Source organism: Lissotriton helveticus, chromosome 6, assembly GCF_964261635.1.
Source record: "Lissotriton helveticus chromosome 6, aLisHel1.1, whole genome shotgun sequence".
Taxonomy (NCBI): domain Eukaryota; kingdom Metazoa; phylum Chordata; class Amphibia; order Caudata; family Salamandridae; genus Lissotriton; species Lissotriton helveticus.
Window position 1 is genome coordinate 1,153,411,588 of NC_136067.1, and position 26,494 is coordinate 1,153,438,081.

At 42.4% G+C, this 26,494-nt stretch overlaps 1 protein-coding gene across 2 annotated transcripts in view; it reads right to left on the reverse strand.

Moving 5' to 3' along the window:
• LYST (lysosomal trafficking regulator) overlaps nt 1-26,494 on the reverse strand; it is a 3,192,287-nt gene that overhangs the window by 2,538,342 nt on the left and 627,451 nt on the right. For both annotated transcript variants that reach the window (XM_078648813.1, XM_078648812.1), the window contains 2 exons: nt 17,841-17,950; nt 8,936-9,353 (listed from right to left, as the gene is read on the reverse strand). In XM_078648813.1, the coding sequence (XP_078504939.1) occupies nt 8,936-9,353; nt 17,841-17,950 (528 nt within the window). The remainder of the gene's footprint in view (nt 1-8,935; nt 9,354-17,840; nt 17,951-26,494) is intronic.

The window sequence follows — 26,494 nt, forward strand, 5'->3', positions numbered from 1 at the left end:
GCCGCCGAGTGGGGGAAACTTCATTTCCCACAAGCCCCTGCTGCTCACGCCCACACGATCACGCGCTCGGGGGCGCATAAAACATTGCGAGACCTGCGGTGGAGCGGGTGCTCGCTCGCCGCTTTTGGGACCAAAAGTTATCTTGGAAGGACATACCTGGACTGATTTTGTTGCCCCGCTATCTGGTTGTGCTGCTGGTTTCCCCCCGCCGCCGCTGCTGTTGCCATTCTGCGCGGCCGCCGAGTGGGGGAAACTTCATTTCCCACAAGCCCCTGCTGCTCATGCCCACACGATAACGCGCCCGGTGGCGCATAAAACATTGTGAGACCTGCGGTGGAGCGGGTGCTCGCTCGCCGCTTTTGGGACCAAAAGTTATCTTGGAAGGACATACCTGGACTGATTTTGTTGCCCCGCTCTCTGGTTGTGCTGCTGGTTCCCCCCGCCGCCGCTGCTGTTGCCATTCTGCACGGCCGCCGAGTGGGGGAAACTTCATTTCCCACAAGCCCCTGCTGCTCACGCCCACACGATCACGCGCCCGGTGGCGCATAAAACATCGTGAGACCTGCGGTGGAGCGGGTGCTCGCTCGCCGCTTTTGGGACCAAAAGTTATCTTGGAAGGACATACCTGGACTGATTTTGTTGCCCCACTCTCTGGTTGTGCTGCTGGTTTCCCCCCGCCGCCGCTGCTGTTGCCATTCTGCGCGGCCGCCGAGTGGGGAAACTTAATTTCCCACAAGCCCTGCTGCTCACGCCCACACGATCACGCGCCCGGTGGCGCATAAAACATCGCGAGATCTCCCGCATCATGGGGCCCGCCGGGAGAAGCCCGGGACAAGGACGGGGCTGTCTGCGGCCGTCCGCGGCAGGTCGAGGCTGGGCTGGGCCACCTTACTTACATCAAAATAACTGTAAGCATATTTGTGCCTCTCTGCTTAATGTGGCAATATATAACAGTGGGAGCTCATGACAACCCGAAATGGAATTGGGCGAAAGGGGGGGGTCGGTGGGAGTGTTACGGGAACGCTGGATAACTTCATAATAAGAGCAACCAATGTTCTTGAACATGAAATTGCCCTGACGGAGAGACGTCTCTCGTTAGAACCGCTATATTTGAGACGATCATCTATGGGGGCTATTGCAACTTCAATTACACCCCAGCAAGTAAGAGCGAAAGCTGGGGAAAATAACTTGACACCTAGTGATGGAGGCTCCCCTTCTGTTTCGATAAATTCATCTATTACGCAGGGAAGTGGTCGTGGTGAAGAGCTAGAGGAGTCCAGCGAGTTAAATGGGGTTAGTGCAACTAGTGGAAACATACCACTCCCTATGACCACATCTAAGACTAAAAACAAAGAATAAAAAAGGTGACTATAAAAGATGGGAAAGTAGGAACTAAACATAAAGTACCTAAGACTGTTAGTATAGCGGTGCAGACCACATGTATATTAGAACAAACTCCGCCCATAGCTACCAATAAACCAACAAATTCTGACACCATTCCGCCAGGGCATGTAGCCCATGAGAAGGATATAACTGAACATACAGAGGGCTTCTTGTTTAAAATGGAACATCTGGTTAAGTCACTCATGCTGCCCCTCATAGAAAGGATAAAAGCTATAGGTGAGAGACTGCTAAAACTAGAAGAATCAACGCAGGCCAATAATGAGACGTTGATCAGGTACTCGGAACCAATATTGGCTCAAAGCACAATGAACTCAGCTAATATTTTGGGAAATATAAAGAAAACTACTCCAGCGCCCTGCATAAGTGAGGCTGATACATTAATGCAATCAGCCAATAGAATCGATCCGGGGAGTACTTGCATAGTAAATGGGTCCCCAGTCCCACAAGGGGAGGAGACACAGGATATAGAGAAAGGCGCATAGAGAAAGGCGCACAGACAAAGGGATCAGGGAATGATAGGAACCAAGGGAAGATACGAGATCCAGGGGTAGAGGAGGGCGTAGGCAAGGGTCCACCTGACAAAGTTAAACAAATTAATAAACACCCACGTATTGACTTACCGCCAGAATCGTTCCCATATACTGTTGTTTTAATGGGGGTCCGAGAACTGGAAGAGGGTAAACTAGAAAGTTATTCAGAATTGAAGAATAAAGTCAGCCACTGGTTGAATAGGTATATTCAATTCAGATAAATCCCACGTCATGTCTCTGGGGAAACGTAGAAAACATTTTAAAACTGTTTTTTGTAATGACAGTACAATAACCAAGGTTAAAGTCTTCACTTATTTAGGAGTGGTGTTTGATGATGTAGGCTCCTGGGCCCCCCAATTACTGAACAAAGCAGTTGCCATAAGAAGATCCACTTCTGCCATTCTTGGCTTTGCTAGGAGATTGGGAGGCAAGCCAGGGGAAGCCATCTTGTCTATTTACAAAGCAAAATCTGTGGCTATAGCCAGGTATGGGGCTGCAATCTGGGGCTATAAAGACACAACCCCTATACAGAGGGAGGAAAATAAATTTCTGCGGGCTCTTTTGGGCCTTCCCCATTCAACTGCCAGTTTTGCTGTACATCGCGAGCTAGGGATGGGATATATCTTAAGCTACCTGAATATGGCACCTATCCTGCAATGGATTAGAACATGGATATATCCCGCCCTGACCCTGAACCATAAGATTATCAAGGATTGTATGGCTCTAGACAAAGTGGCAGAAATAAAATGGCTGTGTTATTTCAAAACCACATCTAACTATCTTGGGCACCCAGAAATCTTCTCTAACCCAGAAAGTCTAGTCAAAGCTGATATTAAATGGGTAAAAACCAACTTTATAAAAACTAGAGATTTGGACCGTGAAGCCACGGAACTTTGTAAACCAACAGTGAGGGCTCACTATTTATTGATATTGACTGTCTATTCAGCCTTATCTTACAATAGTCACTAAACCCTTCCATCGATGGTTGTTAACCAAATTCCGTTTTAACCAATTGCATGTGTTACTGGGAAATTACAGGGAGTGGAGTAAACCAGAGGAAGCCGCCCCCTGTAAATGTGACCATCATTCATACCAGGACACGATGCATTTTGTCTTTTTCTGTCCTTTTTATACGGGGGGAAGAAAAAGGTTTATTAAGCCACTGTTGATAAATAGGGGTTTTATCCAAGTAAACCCTGCTTTAATATATCTACAGATGATGGAATCCTCTGCTGTTATGTTTGGGGTAGCAAACTTCATTGTAACATTTATCCGTAATAAAAAAAACTAGGCAATTAGAGGAAATAAACTGTGAGTAAAAGTAATTCTCAATGGTTGTTGAAATTTCACAGATTTAAATGAACAGATAATTGATTATGAACTCTTGACCACTAAAATGCTGATTTGTAGATAGAGTGTATATTTTGTATGATATTCTGTAAACCCATGAACTTGACCAACTTTGTGAATTGTGTATATGAATTGTATATTATGTAAATATCATTTGTTTTGTAATTGTGATTTTAATATGTAATTGAATAGCATACTTTTATGATTTTAAATAATCGAATAAAGTGGTTTAAAAAAAAAAAAAAAAGAATAGGTATAGACCTATTCCGCCTGTTCTGCATGGTGAAATTCTGCATGTTCGCAGAATAAGTTGGGTGGGACACAAACTGAAAGAAAATCAAGGGGACTGTGTTCTAGTGAATTTCAGAGACAAACGGGTGGTAAAATATATTTGTGGGTGGAGATTACAAAGCTTTGAGAGTGGAATACAAACTCTAGATCTGAGTTTTTTTTATCCCCCACCGCCCCAAGTCCGACCCAATATATACCCAGTGGGCATGCAGGGAGGGATCTGTAGGGACTTACATAATAATTATTTCAACATCCCTACCCCCAACCGCTTTGACATCTTCTGCGGACAAGAGGGCCTTGAAGGAGTAGATTGACGGTGTCAGGAAATCTCTACTTTGATTGCTCCTGTTCCTTCCCCCATGTGCAGTAAATCAGTAATTGACACAAATGGCGAATTAGAATCCTCCCCATCTATTACATTAATTAATCTGGAAGGGGCTTATAACCCAGATGGGCAGGCAACTTCAGGGGATGGCACTACTAGTCAGAGTGGATTAATAGAAGAATTGATCACTGCAAGCCATGTTCCAAAAAGTGTTGTCCAAAAGAAGAATAATTTAAAGAATGGAAGTTGGTCAATAATGTTTTGGGACATTGCAGGCATAAAATCCAAGCAGACAGATGCAACTTGGCTGAAATTGGCAAATTAATTTGATATAGTCAATCTGCATGAAACATGGGCAAAGGAGGCTTACCATCTTACTGGGTATAAAACATTTTTCTCCCCGGCTATAGACTCAGCTTCAGGCAGAGCTAAAGGTGGTCTATGTACCTATATATCAAACCTCCTGAAATGTGATAAAATAGAAGCCCCTGTCACCAACAAATACTACCAAATGGTACAGATACATACCAGCAAGAAGAAGTGCCTATTGATTGTACACTTCTATAATAACATACCAGCTGAGGCTCTGGAGGTCGTGATGAAACAATTTTCTACAGACCTCAAATATATGATGTGCTGGAAAAATAAGGAAGTCTTTACAGTCTGGGGCAGGGACTTTAATTGCCTATTATGTAGAAGGGGAGAACAAGGGACATGTGGTACTCTTCTGGAAAGGAAAACATTCCTATCACACTTTGACATACTAGCTGTGGAAATTTGCTAAATGAAACCTTGTTCTCATGCGATATGTGCTTCGCAAACAAAGCATGTCAACCCGAGGTTAATTTTCGCCCTACATTTAGTGGGAGAGGATCATTCTCTATAATTGATTATATTCTGATTTCGTCTAGACACGGTAATGAAGTGACTAATTTTAAAACCTTAGACACAGCACTGAGTGATCATTTCCCACTAAGTCTAGAAGTTATAAACCCTGATTACACTTATGACAAAGGTAATTTAAATAGGGATGTAGTAGAGAACATAGCCTTACAGCGCCAAAACGGATATGCCCTGAAATGGACCAAAGAAGTCCCGGAAAACTTCCTACAAAATCTTATTAAGCAATGCAAATCCAGTTTTGATATGTGTCTCGATAGTATTACATCGGATCCCGTTGTTATTGATCATTTCTTAAATATAAACTGGGAGATAAAAAACAGTTTATGGGTTTATAAGAAAAATTTAAAAGCACAGGATCCCAGATGGTTTGACACACTTTGTACAAAGGCACATACCAATCTAAAACAGGCCCTAAAGGATTCCCCTCACGACTATGATCTAATTAAGGAATGTCGCAAGGCATATAAAATTGCACAGAAACAAAGGAAGGAAACCATAAAAAGGGAGGCCTGGGAATCTTTGTGCGAGGCGTCCCAGAGTGGGGATGTAGCAGCATTCTGGAAGGCAGTCAATGCACCCTTTTTTGAAGACAAAGGCAAAGCTAGAATCGAGATAGCTATAATGGGAACAGAATGGGTGAAACACTATGAAAGTTTGTATAGTATGGTGGGTCTCCTGGAACAGTTTCAATTATTAGATGTAAAGGATGAGGCGACCTCAAAAAGTAACAACATAGATCTAAATATAACACTGAATGAGGTCATGGTAGGTATTAAGGCCAGTTTGGGGGGGAAGGCTCCTGGCCCTGACGGGGTTCCTGTCGACCTATACAAACATAATATGACGTAGCCGAGTGGATGATGAACATCCGCCGGAAACTGAACTCAGATAAGACGGAAGTCCTCATCCTGGGATCATCACCCTCCGCCTGGGATGACTCCTGGTGGCCCCCTGCCCTGGGCAGCGCACCCAAACCAACAGACCACGCACGCAACCTGGGCTTCATCCTGGACTCCTCCCTCTCCATGACCAGACAAGTCAACGCAGTCTCCTCGTCTTGCTTCATCATCCTACGCATGCTACGTAAGATCTTCCGGTGGATCCCCACCGAAACCAGGAAGACGGTCACCCAGGCCCTCGTCACCAGCCGACTGGACTACGGCAACTCCCTCTACGCCGGAACCACTGCAAAACTCCAGAAAAGACTCCAGCGCATTCAGAACGCCTCAGCACGACTCATCCTGGACATCCCCCGACACAGCCACATCTCCACACACCTGAGAAACCTGCACTGGCTCCCCGTCAGCAAGAGAATCACATTTCGACTCCTAACCCACGCACACAAAGCTCTCCACAACCAAGGCCCAAGATACCTTAACAACCGCCTGACCTTCTACACTCTCACCCGCCAGCTTCGATCGACCAGCCACGCCCACGCCGCCGTCCCCCGCATCCGAAGAGCCACAACGGGAGGAAGATCCTTCTCCTACCTGGCTGCCAAGACGTGGAACTCCCTCCCCATCCACCTCCGCCTGACCCAAGACCACCTCGCCTTCAGGAAGCAACTCAAGACCTGGCTGTTCGAGCAGTAGCGGACCCCCCTACCCCAAGCGCCTTGAGACCCTCCGGGTGAGTAGTGCGCTATACAAATGCTTTGATTGATTGATTGACTTTATCGGGTCCAATCCTCACTAAACTTTTTAATGCATCCTGTTCAAATGGATTATTATCCTCCTGGTATGAGTCAATCATAATACCTATATTTAAAAAGGGAGACAGATCAAGCTGTGCTTGTTACCGCCCGATATCCCTGCTAGACTCTACCATCAAGATCTTTGGGCGGGTAATCCTGAACAGATTACAGGTTTGGGCTGAGGATCACTCAATAATAAGTGACCTTCAATATGGCTTCAGGAAACATCTAGGCACTATAGAGCAGGGCCTTAATTTGCACATCCTTCTAGATAAATACGTAAGTGCAAGGAAAAAAACGCATATATTTAACATTTGTCGACTTGTCGTCGGCATTCGACTGCGTAATCCATAGCAAGTTAAGGCTGATTCTAGAGAAACTTGATGTGGACGTGAATATAATTAACTTCCTGAGAGAGTTATACAGGGGAGCACGGGCCACAGTAAGATATGGTAGGAATGGGGAATGTACAACAACGTTTAAAATTGCCAGAGGAGTACGGCAAGGGTGCGTACTCGCCCCCTTCCTATTCACAATTTATATCAATGAATTGGAAGAGGTACTACTTAGGGAGTGCGGGGATATGCCTCTAATAGGCAAAATATCGATCCCTGCGCTATTTTACGCGGACGACGCGGTTCTGATGGCCCGAACCCCGTTGGCCATGCAGCAAATGATCACATCCTTCGCAAACTACATGGCTAATTTAGATCTGAGGGTAAATGCTTCAAAGACTTACTGTATGAATTGCGGACCAGGGGCATTAAAGAATAGGAAAACCATGTTTATAAACTCTAAATCCCTGGAATTCACTCAAACCTTCCCTTATTTGGGCATATTGTTTGGCCAATGGAACACAACAATTAACACACGGAAATTTTTGTTTTGTAAATCTATTATGGCCGTACAAAATTTTGCAAGAAAAATGGGCAAAAAACCGACTAGGGAACTTTGAACTATATATAGAGCCACTAGTATTGCAATTGCAATATATGGGCTGGCATATGGGGTTACGCTAATGTCAAATCATTACAACTAGCAGAAAACTCCTTTCTGAGACATCTCCTAACAGTTCCTGAGAGTGTGTCCACCTATAATTGCCATATGGAGCTGGGACAACCCTATATAGAGGATGTAATTAAAATTCAGCCAGTTATATTATGGCACAGAGTGTGGACCACGGAGGAGTGCGTTTTTAATCGAGCAATCTTGAAAGACTCTATGATCATAGAAAAAAAGCAAAAAAATAAGATGGTTGGTGTATGTAAAGTCTTTCCTTGCGGAGATTGGCCATCGAGAATATTTTGACGATCCTCTTCTTATGTCCCATGTAACCAGAAAAGAATTAAAGCATATATGTATGTTACATTTGGAGGACAAAAGGTTTTGCTCAGAGATGAGGAAAAGCACAGTGATAGCGCACCAACTGGTATTGATCACTAGTGAAACCCAGCAATATTTGAAATTGCAAATGAAAGGCTTTGAAAAGCTTTTATTAATTCGTTTTAGATTGAATATTTTATTCAGATTTTTTAGCTATCCCAAAATGAACGATTAGACTAAGGACCTAAATAAATGTCCATGTAATGAATTGTCAACACAATCGGATATGCACATTTTGCTATTTTGTAAATGTTATGTTGCCCAAAGGAAAAGATGGATTATGCCGCTATTAAGGATAATGGATTTTAATTAGTGCCGCCCAGCTTTTTTAGCTATCCAGAAATTAGACGATGTTTTAACTGTTGCTTCAGTATCTGCCTTTTTTAAAAACGTTTTTAGAGTTCGTAAATCAATTCCTAACACTGTGTAATATAACAGCAGAATGATAATGAGGACTGTATATATATATATATGTGTGGTTTTTACTGATTTGGTTTTATTATTACATGACTGTATATATTTGTATTTTTTATTGTGGTTTTATGGATATTCATGTTCAATATCCGAATAAAGAAAGAAGTGAATTGACTGACTGACGGACTTATTTTATTTATAATTGGTGACTGGGAGAGTTACAAATTGCCGATAATAAAAGAATCAGAGACCGCCATTCAAACTGGGATTACAGAATCCCATGTATTATAAATAATTCAGGTGTTTAATGTAATATACAAGATGTGAATACTAGAATTGTCATAAACATGTATAATATTCTGGAAGTCAACTACCGCACCCCCGATATCAGATGTGACTAAAACCATAGACAAACTAGTAAAAATGGAGGAACTAATATACTAGGCAAGGGAATGCCCATATAAATGCCAAAAGATAATAGGGTGGTGGTGGTGAAGTTGATTTGCATTAACAAAGTGTACTGTAACATATTTCTGCTGTATTCATTAGTTGGAAATCATTCTTTAGTGAGCTGTGTAACACGCTGTTGTTCATTAAATTAAATAAAATAAGGCTTAAAAGAAACTTTATAATATGCAGTACCTGTGTAATCAACGTTTGAGGAGAAAAGTGGTTGTTTTCTTATATGAATCTTCTTTCCTCTTTCTACTGCCCTTTCATCTTCATCAAAGCAGTCGATCTTCAACCAGAGAGCGACGCTGAAACCTTCAGACATATGTGGCCAACAATTTTGTCCTACTAAGGGCAGGTGAATTGGAGCGACATGCCATGATGATACCTGATGACGGGAAAAACTTTCACTGCTTCCATCTTTCTTATTCTGTGAAAGTTTTGTTTTTCTTAAAAAAAACATGGATTTGATTCCTAGAGAATTGGCTGTCTTTTGTCCAGAAACACTGGCAACACCAGGGTTTTGCTGCAGGGGGAATGTGAAGTGGTGTGTTGGGCTCATGTTGTCGTTTGTCTCAACCATCTTCAAAATCCCTTTCAGCAGCAATTCCTAATTAAAAAAAAATTACAAAAAAAATTATTAAACACATATGCTACAGAACAAACAGCGAGTAACCATGTGGCTAAAGTGGACACTGTTGTGGATGCATGTGCATCAGTAACACAAAATAATACTCAAGCATAACACAAACGTTACTGATTTGAATTGAAAATAATGAGCCTGGTCATTATGGAAATAACCAATGTATCATTTTGGTTCTCTTGCCCAGGGGCAAACATTACATATAACGTCCTTACCTATGTCGGCCACCAGTTTCCTTTTCTTGCTCATTCCACTAGAAAATACTCAGAGGCATCCAATTACCTCAAACAACTTTAATACATTTGGAACAGTCACTAGAGCACCAATATGGAGACACTACTACACTGGTACAAAATTAGGGCCTGGGCAGGATGTGACCAGAGTAAGAAACATTTAAAGCGAAAGCATACATCATGAGACATTCTGCTCATGCTAGGATTGCTAACAAAACATATCAGCCAAAAAAGCCCCATGGAAATATTTATGTTTAATCATCACCCAGACAGCGATGGGCAAACCATTTCAAAGCCATGAGGTCAATAGCAAAAGAACAAGTTACTTCCCTTTGGTAATGCCTTTTCGGGTGGACACAGTATTTTAACCACGGATTCCCCACCTTTAGAATATCCCCCACACCAGATTGGATCCAAAAGCTTTCATATTAGTGCTCCCGCACACCGCTAGGTGAAGCACTGCAACTTCATATTGACTTCATTCCACTCCGAAAGTAACGGAACATAGCTACCTATAGCCATCACTGTGCACCAATGTTAGTTTTTTTCTTGACCCCCTCCTGTGTACTCGGAAGCAAAACACTAACACCTAGAGGTTCCAGTGAGCGGATGTCTAATTTGGGACCTTTTTAAATAGTAAAAGGGAGGCCATTCAACAAAAAAGGGAGGTGAGAGGTGCATTGATGAATGTGCCATCAAAGATGGAGTGTCCACCAGAAAGAACGCTACGGAAGATAAGTAACTTGTTCAGATGGATTGTTCTAACCACAGATTACTCACTTTTAGAATAGATACTAAAGAAGTACCATCCGCAAAGGTGGCGGGTCTGTGGAGTGGACTCAGAATAAATACCCTGCAGGAGCGAACAGGCGAAATTCCATTCCTGTCAAACCTGGCTGTCAAGGCAGTATTGATTCCCGCATGTTGCGGCCTGGCATATGTCAAGTACAGGCACTCCGCTTGCCAATGCAGTGCCCCCGGGAACTGAGCTATCAGTCCTACCAAAGGCTGTTTCTTGGCCATTGCATTGCAGCTCTTAAAGCAGAGGGCTCTAAACCTTGCCAAACCCTGTACCTCCTCACTTTTCTTTGCCCCCAAGAACACCACAAAAAGCTAATATTCCACTCAATGGTCATAGACCCGATCAGTGTAAACGCTTCAGGCTCTCTTGGGGTTCAGCCAATGGAGTCTCTCCTCCTACTTCGAGGGGTGTGGCGAAGCAAGGTATGTTGCGGGAGGGGTGACGGATTGCCCAGCATGAAAAGGGCACTTTTGGCAAAAAGGAGACCCTGGTCCTCTACACCAGTTTGTCTGGAAAAAAGGTGGTGTATGGTGGCTGCACTGAGAGAGACTGGAACTCACTCACAGGTCAGTGTGCGATAGTATACTGAGGAAAAAAGACGTACAATCTAGAGCGCTGTTTGTGGCATATTCATTATGCATGCTCCCAGGCTGGGGAGGACGCTACAGCTGGTGACGAGGATGCAATCTGTGCCATGAAGAAACAAGACTGCTCTCCCTGAGAGTTGGCAACATGACAGCAAACTGCTCATGCGTGCCACATACACCCAATCGATAAGAAGTAGTTTGAAGTTGGTGTGTTTGGAATCGATGCCCCGCTCCAACCCTTGAAAAAGTTTAAGTCCCCATGGGGAGCGCATTTGAAAAGCCCACCAGAATCTGTTGGCCAGGCTGAAATATTAAACACTGCAGAGCCAGTATCCATGTAAACAAACACTAAAGGCAGTGAAAACGAGGTACAAAAGTGCAAACATACTTACCAGCAAGAGCGTGAGAAGTGCCACACGACCTTGAATCAGCGATGACGATCAGGCCCTGTTGAGTCGCTGGTGCATGCACAGCGGCAAGTGGGATCTAGTGCACTGAAAGGCCTTTGTGAAAAATTCAATTTTCAATGGCTGCAGAAGGGAGTTTGAAGTACAGTGCAGCTGCATTCCTGAAACCACCACCACCATTGGACATGGAGAGGAAGCAGAACATTGGCACCAAGTGGACTGCATGGATAGAGACGTTTGAGGATTACATAGATGCACTGGAAGAAGCAGTCGATGGGAATGAAATTAAGTACTTAAAGAACCTTGCTGGTGATGGAGTGAAAGATGTGATGAAGAAAATATTACAAGTTGATGCAGTATCATATCGCCAAATTAAGGAAGCGTTAAAAGCCAAGTTCAAACCGATGCCGAATGTCGATTATGAAAGGTACATTTTCAATCGAGCACAACCGCAAGCTGGTGAAACAATGGATCCACTTGTTGCAATATTTGATGTGCTTACCAAAAACTGCAAGTTTAGTGAATTTAAAAATGAAGAAACAATATGTCTCCAAGTCATTGATGGGCGTCTTTCAGACTCCGTCAGAAGACGTGTGCTGAGAGACGCTCAGCTTACAAAAAGTACTAATGGCTTGAAGGGCCAAGGAAAGAGCAGATCGACAAGCCGCCCATATGGTAGCTGGAACAGCAAACAATGAATTCGCGTTGGTCATGAAAAGCGAGCATAAACACAAGGATGATGTACGCAAGTGGACGCCTTCAAAGAAGAAAAAGCTGTGTTTCCAAAGTGGATTTTCATTTCCCCATGAAGGCAAATGTCTAGGTATAGGACCAACGTGCAAAAGTTACGGTAAAGAAAACCACTTCATAATGATTTGCAAAGCGAAAGAGAAACTAACCATGTCACAGAGAGAAGAGAAAACGGCACCAGAAGGTTCCAGAAGCATTCTTGCCACATCCACAAAGCCAAAAAACGACATCACTTACCACAAGTAGAAACCAGACAATGTTGATCATTGTCAAATTCATCCTACAAAGGCATGTCAACGTCACTGAGTGCCAGTGAAGATGGATGTACGATGTTGGCCTCAACCAATGTACGACAGGTACATGTAGGTTTGGCTGCATGTAAAGACAAAGGTAAACCACCACACGAAACAAAATTAATTTGGACATCGTCCCAAGATTACAATAAAGGTCAAAGGTTGCCCCATAATCTTTATCATAGAAAGTGGTGCGTCGATTACATCATGCCAGTCAAATATTTCAATAGCCTATCTCCCCCCTCCACACCTCAACCGATATAAAAGTATACACGTGGGCTGCTTGTAAACATTGCAAAGTAAAGGGGCATTCATAGTGACAATGAGACATAAAACCGTATCAGTGTAAGCACGAATTCACGTTCTTCCAGGAACTTCATTCAGTGCACGCCTACTCAGTTTTGCCACCGTTGCTGACATGGGACTGATATCTCTCAATTACATCCTCCAGTTGTGAGTCCGATCCGCTGTTATTTCATGGCCTAGACAGCCTCAAGACAGGGAAAGTGTGACCTCACATCAATAAGGACATTCGCCCTTTTGCCCAGCGACACCACAGAGTCACTTTCCACTTCCAATCTCCCATTCTTAGCAAAACGACTAGAAAAATGTGTTCTCTGCCAACTTTCCCATCACATGGACAACAACAATCTCCTGGACCCTCACCAATCGGGATTTAGAAAAGCATGCAGCACCAAGACTGCTATCATGAACGTCATTGACGACATCCACAAATCACTGAACTCGGACCGATGTTGTCTACTTATACTACTAGACCTTTCGGCAGCCTTTGATACGGTCGACCGCAATCTACTCCTCAACGCACTCCGAGAAAAAGTGGGAGCAGAAGGGGTGGTCTTATAATGGTTCCTTCCTGAAAAACAGCTCTCAAAGAATAAAAATCCGAAACTTCACGTCCGACCTATAACCAGAGGCGTTCCTCAAGGCTCAGTTCTCTCACCCGCACTGTTCAACATTTACATGGAGCCAATCACTATCATCCTCAAAAAAGCCAACATTCCCTTCCATCTCTACGCCGATGACACCCAGTTCTACCTCGAAACCTCTTCCATAGCGGACATACAAAGACTCAACATCACCCTAATAAAAGTCCAAAAATGGCTGTCCCATAACCATCTGAAACTCAACCAAGAAAAAACGGAAATCCTCCTCATAGCCAACAAGAAGCAGACCCCTCGAATCACGGAATGGTTAAAGTCTATTGATGCTCTCAACTGCACTCTCATCCCGGCAGACTCGGTGTAGTCACTGGGAATAACTTTAGACCCCAACCTTGACATGGTCAAACACATCAAGAACACGACAAGATGTGCCTTCTTCAACTTAAAACTACTAAAAAAGATCAAACCGTTCATCCCTCAAAAAGGTACAATAGGGTATGGTACAAAAGGGGGTGATGATGGACCCCCTTTTGTACTGCTTTTGGCCGCCATAAGTGTGGCAGGGTATGCTCAGACGTGAGTCCCTTGCTCACTTTGCCACTGGATTCAAGCAAGCCGGGCTGAAGACGGCTGGAATGCCAGAAACCGGTCCCCGGAAGCTTGTTTCCGGTCCAGGGAAGACATGGTTTGGCAGTTCGGGCTGGACTGTTCCCATGAGGCACAGGGTCAGACTGATTTGCATATAGCCATGTCTGAACTGGGGTGGCAGAGTGGGCTAAAGAACGGTGATGGATTAAACCCAGATCTTTTGACTGGGTGTGAGTGTTTGATTGATTCAGATGCTCCGTCCATCACCACCCCCTTTTGTACCACCACCCCCTTTTGTACTGCATCCCTCAAAAAGACCTCATGCAAGTCACGCAATCCCTTGTGCTATCCAGATTAGACTATGGGAACGCCACCCTCACAGGCACAGCCAAGCTACATCTTGCTCCTCTTAGAGCTACCCTAAATGCAGCAGCCAGAATGGTGACTAGAGTGAAGAAATATGAACACATCTCTCCCGCTCTCAAAGAGCTCAACTGGCTCCCAATTGAACTGCGTGCTAACTTCAGAACTGCCTGTCTCACCCACAAAGCTCTGCACACTGGCAAACCCACCTATCTAGCTGCCAAACTCAACAAAGCGGGACAAACTAGAAATCTTAGGAGTACCAACACTATGCTACTCATCCCCCCCAAAAACAAAAGACCTTATCTCGGTCTTTCTCTGGAAATGCTCCCAGAATTTGGAATGCCACCCCCATTCATGTCAGTACAAACCCTTCCTTCAAAGAATTCAAAAGCCAGCTCAAAGTGCTCCTCCTCAATCGAGCTCGCATGAAATGACAATGGTCATACAAAGGCAATTCTGCTACCTACTGAGGATCTAGGCACTACGATAAGACCAACTCCTACAGCATCTTACCCTTTCCCGCAATATTACCTCCTCCATGAGGACTCTGTATTCGTTTACAACAGGATATTGATACACGACCCATCGCTGAACAATGTGTCTACTGTCCCACTCTTTGCTTACTCAACTGTTATTCGACAAATGTTGTAAAGCGCTCCGATACCTTCGGGTCTGGCCAGCGCTATATAAAACTTCAAAATAAATAAATATCTCAAAGGGATATGAGATAGAGTGAGGGACACAGCAGGGATGCCCGTTATTTCTTCTGTTGTTTGCGATAGCCATGGAGCCGCTGGCCGCTAAAGACAGGTCTGGGAATTGGTACTGCGGACTGGAAATAGACTGACATATTCATCACATAGCTTTGTCCACCAACGATTTTATTCTGTTTTTAAGAAATACGGAAACAGAATTGGAGGGCGCTAAAAGTCTATTGCTAGAGCTGGAAAGTGTAGCGAGCCTCAAGGTGAATTGGAGAAAGTCAAGTGTGTTCTCTACTATGCAGGGGTGGTAGAAACCTCAGACAGAGGAGGGGATTGAATGGGAAGGGAGATGCATCCCATATCTAGGGGTACAAATAAACCAAGATAAAACGGATCTCCTGGAGGGCAACTTGGGGAAGATTATACGGTGAACGAAAGCCAATTTTGAATTCTGGGGAACCCTCCCCCTTTTGGTGGCAGGCAGGACACCCTTGCTAAAGATGATTACTCTTCTGAGACTCCTCTACATCTTTGGGATTCTGCCAATATGGATCCCAGCAGATCGGTTTAAACAGCTCCGGAAAATGGTGATGGGATTCCTGTGGGGGGGCAGGAAGGAGGAGTGTGGCTTTGGACCTTAATGAGGCCTAATACGGAGGGGGGACTGGTGGTGCCGGATTTTGAATACTATTATATTTCAGCTCAACTGCAATGGCTGACGAAATGGGTGTCCAGTCAACTGCGGGGAACAGTACAGTAGGGCGATGGATGCCCCGCTCCGGGCCTCCTTCCCAGAATAGTATTGAAACTACCTGTATCAGAGAGAGAAATGAAGGCGGAAGTGAATGTGGCCCATAAATGTTGGGTCAGAAGGTCGCAGAGGGCTAAAGTGAGACGCTCTTATGCACCGGCGATACCATTAAAGTATTGTATGGCATTGCCTCATAAGGCGAACTGGAGAAAGCTAGGAGCATTGGAGGAGGCTGGAGGACTCACCATAGGGCAATTATATCAGGATGGCATGTTATTACCCTTTGAAGAATTTAGTGAGCAAAATGGGATACCAGGGGTGACTTCCTGCTTCATGCAGCCTTAACTGCAGCCATAGGAAAGCATTGGGGAGCTGGCCTTACTGAACCTGGATTAGATGAAGGTTGCCAATATGTGGTAACGGCAGCGGGGACGTTTAAGGCGGTTACCTGTTTGTATAGAAGGCTAAGACGTGCAATACTCCTCCCGCTTAGTGAACTACAACAGAAATGAGAAGAGGACTTAGGAGAACCCTTGGAGGAAAAATCATGGGAGAATTAATGGAAAGGGTCAGCAAGGTCACTAGAAATGCCGGGTTTCAGCTGGTTAATTTTTACGTATTCCATAGGGCGTACCTTACCCTAGGGCCCATTAATAAGTATGTTAACATAGCCACGGCCGCGTGTCTCCGCTGTGGCGAAGTAGGAGCGGAGTTCCTCCATAGGTTCTGGAGTTACCCAGAAATATATAATTACTGAGGGGGGGGGGGGGGGGTGACAGAACTTTTAGCGTAAATTACTGAGAAACAAGTGAATATAACAGCAGGATATTGCTCGCTACACAGATTCCACATACTTCCAAGAACAAGGTCACCAACAAATTTCAGGATTTAGACTCAGTATTAGCAAAACGAGATATCACGAGTCACTGGAAAGCGAGGGGGGGTCCCAGCATAAGCATGTGGAGAAGGGAATTTGAGTGTTGGGCAGACAGTGAAGGAATGGTTCGCTTGCGAGATGCTATGCGTAATGGGAGCGAGAAGACATTAGAAGCAGCCTGGTGTGGGAGGCTTTGATGTTGCTGTTAGAGCTCAAAGATATTTCTGAAGAGTGAGACCGAGGATAGTCCGGGGTGAATGGTTGAATCCATGTATTGAGATGAAAGCGTGGAGATTAGAGAAATGAGGAGTGTGCCCCCAGCTGCAGCCTCAACCGGAACTACAGAGGCCAAGAGGATTAGAGAGAAATTTCTGCAAGATGTCCTAGAGAGGGACGCAAGTGCTTAATAACCCAAGACACGCCTGGGGGAGGGTGTCGAGGTAGAGGGGGGTGGGAGTTACTGTTTGGAGGGGGGTTGAATTATTTACTGTTTCACTTGTAGGCATGTGCTTAGCAAACACCTACCACTGAAGCTCCTGAGAATATGGAGTCAGGATATGGACTTTAACATAGTACTCTCAAATTGCAAATATGTCCAAGGTGTACGTCAGCTGGCTTGCTGAGTGGAGCAAGCGCCTGTATTGTATGAAGCCTTGTCTTTCAAATGACAAAGAAAGTTGGTTTACAAAAAAAAAATGAATGTTCAAATTAATTAAAATTGGATGAAATTGATTACAACGTTTTACGTATGAAGGTTGACTCGCCGTGGTTTCTAAGGTTGTTGCATCCAGTTTCTGGTGCATGCTCAAGCCCCAGTTTTTGAATTACATAGTGTGTGGTTCATCAAATAGGTTTGACCACATTTTTCTTTAGCAACTAAAGTGAAACAGTACAGCGACCCTGTAATCTACATTTTTCACTCGAGACCCAACCAATGGAATTAAACGAGCCTACATACATCACACACATCTAGTAGGAAAATGGCAAGATACCAGCCATTTACATGTGTTCACACACTCAATATTGAGAGAAATCTTTTTACGAGGTTAGATACATATAAACTACTTTATGAAATGCATGACCATTTACAGGAGCAACCATGCAACAAGAATTTTTACATGGCAAATAAACAAAAACTTGCAGTAAACTGACAGGGTAAATAGGTTAAGCTAGATAACTCGCCTTCATACTCACTATAACTGGGTCTTTCTCCAAAAACAACCTCATTAGGAGGGTAAGTTCTTCCGAGCACGTTCCTGAACTCATTAACAATACCAGAAGGTCAGTCAAAAAGTGCTGGCACTCTAAAAAGATAAACACTACATCTTATTTTAATGTTAAACACGAAAGAGCATTTAGATTAAATACTCAAAAGAATACTTCTCTGTAATCCTATTACTGTTATACAAGCTTTTGTATACAGTTATTGTATAAAGAATATTTAAAGCAATGTACACGATAAAGGAGACACTTGCCAACATTTTTGTCCCAATCTTTTTTAATATAACAAACTCTGTACAGATAAAACAAAAATTTGAAGTAAATACCATTTTACTTCTATCCTGTGTAAAGTGAAAAAAGTAGGGGCAACACAGATAAATGAACACCTCACTAAAATAGAAAGTTTCACAATCAATTTCAAAGATCACACTGATGCAGAATCCCACCATTCAGATCAGTTACAAGGTTGAATTTGAATTGAGGCAAAATAAAGGGAAAGGAGACTGAGCTAAAATGTGAGGGGGGGGAGAAAAGAAATAGAAGTAATAGTTCTTGATTTGTACATGCGCTCATGATTAGCTTTCTGAATGCTGTGTTTGAAGGGATGTAAAATCTGTTGAATTTCTTTGCAGGTCCCTTAGCCCACACTCCTCCATCATTGTCCGTGATATGGGCTCTTGCTTCTGTCTACCCCGCTAAGTTCTTATAGTTCTCAAAACACAGATCATTCCACTTCATCTTAGAGATGCCCAAAGCCCAGGTATTGTTCAGTAACAGTTAGTATGCTTCAATCCAATTTTCAACTTGATTAACAAATAATGGTCTTGCGTCTCACAGGCCATCCAGTAGGATGCTGGGGAACACGAAAGAAAAGAGTTATCAGACCTCATTCGTAGGGAAACAAGGTTGTTATGGTTATTTGCTGCTGGTGTCCTGGAGTCAATCCTACTCTACCTTTGTCAGGTGGGACAAGTACAAGCCTTCCCACACTTCACAGTCAAACTCCCAGCAGTGGCAGCTGTGGCATCTTCAGACCAACTCTCCCTTGGAAGGGTTGTCTTGGCGGTTAATAACTCTGGGCTGGTCAGGCCTCTACACTTTGGTGGTGACCTGGCTCTCTTCAGCAGTGGCAGCACCGTTCTCTCAAATTTGAGGAAAGCTGCCAGGTGATACAGAATTACACAATCTGTTACAATTTTGGTACTGCTCACTCAGGAAATGTGCAGAGAGACTGGAGGTACCTCTTTGCAGCATTTGTCCTCCCGCATAGCTCTTATGGGTAGTCTGCTTTCTCTGGGGCTAGTCATGGTGGGAGCATTCTCAGCTTCTCCTCATGGACTACTACTTTTCCTGCTGGGCCAGGCATACACCTTTCTCTCTCAGAAGGCAGTGAGGATTACAGGCTCTTTGGGAAGACCGTCGGCTCCTCCAGCTGAAAGTGCTGACGTCAGGTCATGTACCCTAACCACTAGGAGACTGGATGTCAGGCAAACACCAGACTTGGTCGCACAGCAGCTATTCCAGTACTCTGTAGAATACTCCCTTCCTAAGCCAAGATGAACTTGGGAAATTTTCCAGACAGGGTAGTTTGTATTCACTATCCAAGGCTTCAGAACTGTCTTGGTTAATTCTTATTCCTTTGTGCGAAGAGACAGCACTCATAGTCAATAGCAATGGGGGTGGCTCGAAGCAGGGGTATAACTTTATAAAAAAGGGGGTCAACAAAGAGCGACTTTTCTGCAATTTACCGTCATCAGCCTTCCTGAAGGAGCAATCAGAGACAATAGGGCATGCCCTGCCAAGAACGTTCCTCATCCTGAACAAGTTACTACTGTCCCACCATTCACCCTTACCTTCGACTATATGCAAGTGCTCACAAATAACTAATCAGCAGTCCTTTGCTAATGAGTACATTTCTAAGGGTAGCACTCGCTCCATCCTCCTTATTTCAGAGTTAGAGTACCTTCCCTACAGCCACAAGAATGTAGGAAATATACTTCCAATATTTTGGAATGTCTATCCTCATCCTTCATCTTGTGCCATGCTTACCTGTGGATCCCACGGGTTTCGGTACTCACAACATACAGAGTTTGACTACCCTACATGTGACACACACAACGTACATACACATACTGGACATGCACACAAGATATCTGTGCAAGGTTTTGTGTTTCTTATCACAGTGAAACCTTTCACAAGTGGGGCCAGAAGAATGCACTCACATGGACAAAGGAAAAAGGTCTAGTCACTCTATAAATTGAAAATGAGGTACCCTGCCGCCACCATTTTATGGGACACACCCAAGACATTGGTGGCAATGCACAGCAAACAATGAAAGTCACAAGTGATACTCTCCTTCAGGTGACAGGAGAGGTCATGGACCTCCCACTGTCAGGGAAAGGCCTAGGCTTCAGTGCGCACACTAGATCAGCCCTGAGGAAAGGCGCTGGAAGGAACCTGTTGAAGCTTTTTTTTATTTTGAGTTCATAAACAATACAGCATACAATAATATATATAACTACATATTTCAAAATTTCAACAGAGAAGAAGAAAAAATAGTTTAAGTTTACAATACAAGATGTTACTGTATTAAAGATATACATTTCTAACTGCTCAGCAATATATTCATAATAATCCTATAATACAGAGGCTTCATAGTAAGTTGAAATAAAGTGAAGAGTGCAGAATCGGGATGCATACACATATCCGTACCCAAAAGTGCAACGTGCTATAACTGGGCGAATGGAACGTTTTACCATATGGTAAGTATTCAATTCTACATAGTCAGCAGTATGAGCACAATCTTCCTGAGATACAGATAGTTCATAAGTGTTAGAGTGCAGAGAGCAGAGTCAGGATGCGTCCCTCCTTTTATGTTCGAATTCGCAAGAGGGCAGAGGGAAATTAAGGATCTTAGAATAAAGTGCAAAATGCTATACCTGGGCGAGTACACAATATTACAGTGTGAAACAATATTCCTGATAGGTTAAAGTGCAGAATCGGAATGTATACCCATATACGCACCCTCTCCTAAAAAAAGCAGAAGGAAATTAAACTCCTTAGGATAGAGTGTAAAGTACTAATCCCGGGCAAATATATATGTTCTTTCCTTTCATACCGACTGTGATAGGTTCCCCTACAATTCAAACACACTCCAATATTTTTCATACTTTCTTACTGCCCCTGATCTTATTGCATACTTCTTTTCCATCTCTTGTACTCTGGTTAGTTTTGCCCTACAAGCATTTAAAGTAGGTTCTTTCTCTGTTCTCCAAAGTTGTAGGATTAAAGACCTTGCTATTAAGGCTGCAATAAATAAACTTTCCTCGTTAACAGAAATGGCAGAAGAGCAGCCCAGGACAAATAGATTTATCAATGAAAATGAGGGGATCAATTATGATTTTAAGATATTTCCCGATCTCCTCCCAAAAGCTCTGGATTTTTGGGCACTCCCAGATGATATGAGTCCAGGTTCCTTTCTCTGCACATCGAAAGCAGTTGTCTTCTATCTGCGGGTATATTTTATGGAGAAAAGAGGGTGTTCTATATATCAACCATTTCGAATAGTACTAAATGCGTTTGAAATTCGCTCCTCTAAATATGGCTATATTAAACTTATTGAGCCTATTGCAGGTTGGTTTGAGAATCTGCATGCCTCCCCTTTTCTTCCATCTATCCCTCGCTTTTTCATATAGAGAGAAGATTCATTATCATTGAAGATTTTAATTTAATTACAAATTTTCCACTGTATAGGGAAGTTAAGGATTTCACTTATAGTAGTTTTGTAGTACAGGTTTTCCATATCAAGTTGTTCTAAAATGGGTTTTAACCTAATGAATGACCAATTTAAAATTGTGCTTGAGTGTTGCAGCCCCGTTTCAATCTCTGCCCAGGTTTTCCAGCAGTTCCCCTTAGCAAAATCCTGGAACTGAACGAATCCATTTTCTTCCCATAATCTTAATATATTACTCTCTAGGACACTTACTTCCCCCGTAAATAGATTCGACAGCCTAGTTGAAATGTTGACTCTTAAAATATCACAATGTGCTAAGAGCTGAGATTTTTGTTTGTACATCCTTTGCAAGGTCTTATAGCGTACTTTTTTGGGGTACTTAACAACTCGTGTGGGATCTACTATGTTATGCTCCCTTAAAATCTTTTTCATAAAAAAATTATCTGCCTCTTGAGGATCTAAAAAAAATAATCTAAAACTATGATGTGCAAATGCTGCATAATAATAATATCTGATATTTGGTAATGATAATCCTCCCTCTGCTACAGGATAATTTAAAGTGCTAAGTGCTAATCTTAGTATCTTTTTTGTCCATAAGAAAGAGGAGAACATATTGTCTATTTCTTTAAAAAAAGAAGCCTGTATTGCACATGGTGCCGCGCTAAAAAGAAAATTGAATAACGGAAGAATGGACATCCGTATTAACTCAGCTCGGCCTATTATTGATAGCGGAGGCTGATTCCATCGCATTAGCTGAGAGTGCACCTTTTTCAACAATGGAATGTAATTTAGAGAAAAAAGATCATCTACTTTCTCCGTTACATAAATTCCTAGATACCTCTTTGGGCTGGTATTATATGTTTGTCTGAATTCTGGTATAAGAGAATTCACCTTGCAACTGCATAATATTATTTCAGTTTTGGTCTTGTTAATCTTATAACCCCCTATTTTTTCAAAATCAGCAAAGATTCCCATAACATCTGTCTGAGTATCAATCTTTGGGTCCAAGAAAAGAACAATATCATCAGCATATAATTTTATGTTCTTCATCCCTTGGACCGGGACCGTATGAGCTCTTTTTTCCCTAATCGCAATTGCTAAGGGCTCAATAAATAAGGCAAATAAAATCGGGGAAAGGGGGCAGCCTTGTCTGGTACCTCTATTTATTTGGCATGTCCCTATACTAACAGAGTTAATAAAAATGTGTGCCTGGGAATTCATGTAGAGCTGTTCTAATAGTTATAAAATCCCTTGGGAAGCCAAACCTTTTTAAAATTGTTAAAAGACAGTTCCAAGAAACAAGGTCAAAGGCTTTTTCAGCATCTAAAAACCAGATCTGTGCCTTAAGCTTATTAATATTGAAAAAATGGAGTGCCTCTAGTAAAAAATGTGTATTAGTATAAAGCTGCCTCCCTGCTATAAAACCGCACTGGTCTATCCCAATAAGTCAACCCACCATCTTATTTAACCTACTTGCAAGAAGTTTAGTAAAAATGTTGTAGTCAATATTTAAAAGGCTTATTGGCCTATAAGAATTTGCATTTTCCCTATCCTTATCTTTTTTTAAATACTGACCACTACTGCCGTACGAAAAAATACAGGTGGGTCACCTCCTTGTAATAGATGATTTGCTAGTCTTAAATACTCGGGGGAAGAGTACTGTAGCGAATGCCTTAAAAAATTCTGCAGGGATACCATCCTCTCCAGTAGCTTTACAATTGGGCAAGGAGCTGATAACCGCATCTATTTCTTCCTTTGTGAATTCGGCTAGCAGCAGCTCTTTATAGTGATTTTCCAATATTGGAATAGGTAAGACCTGTAAAAATTAATGAATTGATTCTAATGACACCTCACCTATTAATGACAGTCTTTACACAGGTTTTAGTTACTTTATCCGGGATACATTCGATTCTGTTTCGAACTTGCTTTTCTTTTGCTTGTCAAGCTAACAATCTTCCCTTATACTCACTATCTTCATAGCATGTCTGAAGATACAACCCACTTGCCATTTCCCCTAGCTTATAGTAGAATTCCCTCATTTTTGTTTTTGCATTTAGTACTTCTGGTTTGTTATGCGAGGTCCTATTTCTGAAATATTCTTGGTTTGCATAAGCTAGTTTATTTTCTATTACCGTTCTCTCCTCCTTTTTAGCCTTTTGTTTAGGTATCTCTTTTGAGGTGATTATGCCTCTCAGTGTACCCTTGAAGGCATCCCATATTATACTTATTGTGGCACAATCCTTGTTTATCCTAAAAAAGAAACTAATCTCCTTCTCTAATTCTGCACACCATTGCGTATCTGCTAAGTTGAGTTTATTAAAATACCACTTTCTGACTGCTCCTTCTTCTTTCTTCCCTAGGAGGATTTCCAATTTTATAATAAGGGCATGATCTGAAAAAGCATTTGCTATATGTTCGTATATGCTAACTTCCAGATAATTGGAGGTTAAAATTTTTTTTAGCCTTGACGCTGAATCATATTTCACCGAATAGCAAGAGTACTCTCGTCTGGTCAAATTATTGAGCCGCCAGTTATCTAAAATATCTTGATCTGTTTTACAGCTTAATAGAGCAGTGGCTACTTGTGGTTTGTTTTGCCTTCGGTCTTTTTTTGTAGAATCCACCGCAGGATTTTGCAAAAAATTAAAATCCCCTCCCCATATAATCTGACCAGGTATACCTGAGAGAGCTTGTTTTAACTGTAGGATGTGGAGCAGGTTGTCTACTACTGCTGCATAGATCGTGGCTAGTATCATGCGTGTGTTTTTTATTGTCCCATACAGGAATACCCACCTACCACTCGTATCTGAGTGTGATGCTTCAACCTGAAATTGAACATGTTTGCCTATATAGATGCTCACCCCCCTCTGGGCTATCCCTGACACAGATGAGCAATAAAAACCTGCCCAGTTTTTAAATATTTTACTAGCATCTGCTAAGGCTCGAAAGTGTGTATCTTGCATAAAAATCACATCTGGGTGGTATCCTTTTAACCAGGTCTCTATTGCACTTGTTTTACGCCTGTTATGCAGCCCGTTAGTATTCAGAGATAACATTACGAGTTTATTCCTATTCATAATGTTTTTTAAAGACGGAAGAGTATAGCTTATTATGTTAACAAATACATAGATATCCTATCTAAAGTGCAACTTGTGCTTTGTGTACAAAATGCGTATCTAAAGTGCAATTTGTGCAAGTTACATAAATGGTTGAATACTAGCGATATTAGATCTTTTATCCCTGCGATAGAGTAATGGACTACATTCTTGACTAAAACACAAACCATAGGTTGTGCAAACTACGCAAATATACCATATCTGGTGTGACAATTGTATAAATCGTGCAGTAAAGTGCTACATGTACGAAAAATGCAAAAATACAAATCATTTGAATTGTGCAAACTAGACACGAATACCATATCTGGTATGACAATTGTACAGATCATAATACAAGATGCTATATGTGCAAAACGAATGTCTACAAAGCGAGTTTGGGCAAACTATGCAGAATACGTAAATAGATTACCGCAAAAATACTTTGATTTTTTCTTCCTATAGGATAGTAACGGTCCAAGATATCCACTAAAATACGAACCATTAAATTGTGCAAGATTGTGGAAATAAACCGTCTTCCATGATATTTGTGCAAAACATACAATAAGTGCAAATTGTGCATTCAAGTTGGTGTACTACAGTACAATTTGTATCAATTGTGAAAGAGGGTTGACTAACTTATAGACCAAGCAGTCATTAAACTAATAAACCCAGTATACTACAGTGCAGCTTGTATCCATTATACGTAGTAGACAATAAAAGCATATTAAAATGCGGCATTCAATATAAGACAGCACCATTCCAAGTCCTCTTTGTGGAAGAAAGAGAATGAAAAAAAAAAAAAAAAAAAAACAAGACAAAACAAAAACATTTCTGTCTATTAACTCTCTTTTTTTTTTACTGCTTCACCCCCACCACCACCACCCATCCACCCCACCCTCCCCACTGCTTCACCCCCATTGTCCCACCCCCTCTTCCCCTTCCCCAGAAAGAGGAAAACCCCAATTGTCCCACTGTCTTTCCCTCCTCGTCCTTTTTTCTGTTGGATGATATCTTGTTGCATCCTATCGCGTCCCCTGATTCCCCTTGTATCCGCCCCTCGAGGAAAGCTTTTAGATTTTTTACTTGATTCTTATGTTGCTACTCAGTGTTATTGAAACAGACCTTCAGGCATAGAGCCACAGAGTCCCCCTTTCTTTATGTTGCACTGAGACATTCTAAAAGGTTTTGGGCTTCCAATATGTCCGTAAGAATAAAACATTTTCCTTTGGCTATCACTTTTAACTTAGATTGTTGCACAATCATCGCCTGCGCCCCTTTGGCCTTAAAAGAATCAATCATTTTAATAAAGTCCTTCCGTCTGTGAGCAGAGGCAGCTGACATGTCAAAAGTTTTTTTTAAGTTCTTGATTTCATCTGCAGTGAATGATCTCCTGGATATTGCCGCGTTTAAAATGTGTTCTTTGATTCTGTAGTCTGAGAAGTTTATTAAGATGGTTTGTGGATAGTTAAGGTTCGGAGGCTTGTGTGCTGGCACCCTATGGGCTCTAGTTATTGTGAGATCCCCTTTCAATTCAGGTATTGCCTTCTTCAACAAAGTCTCAGTCCATTTTACCATTTCTGTACTTTCCTGGCCTTCCGATATTTCCACGAGGCATAGGTTGGATCTCCTGTTGTAGTTCTCCAAGTCTTGTAACTTTGATTCCATCTGGGACTTCCTTGTATTCAATACCTGTAAATCCTTTTGCATGGTAATGATGGTGTCTTCGAGAGCCGAAACGCGGGTTTCTGCCTCAGTGACTCTGCTCCGTAGGTTAGTTAAGGTCTCCTCCATCTTTGCCA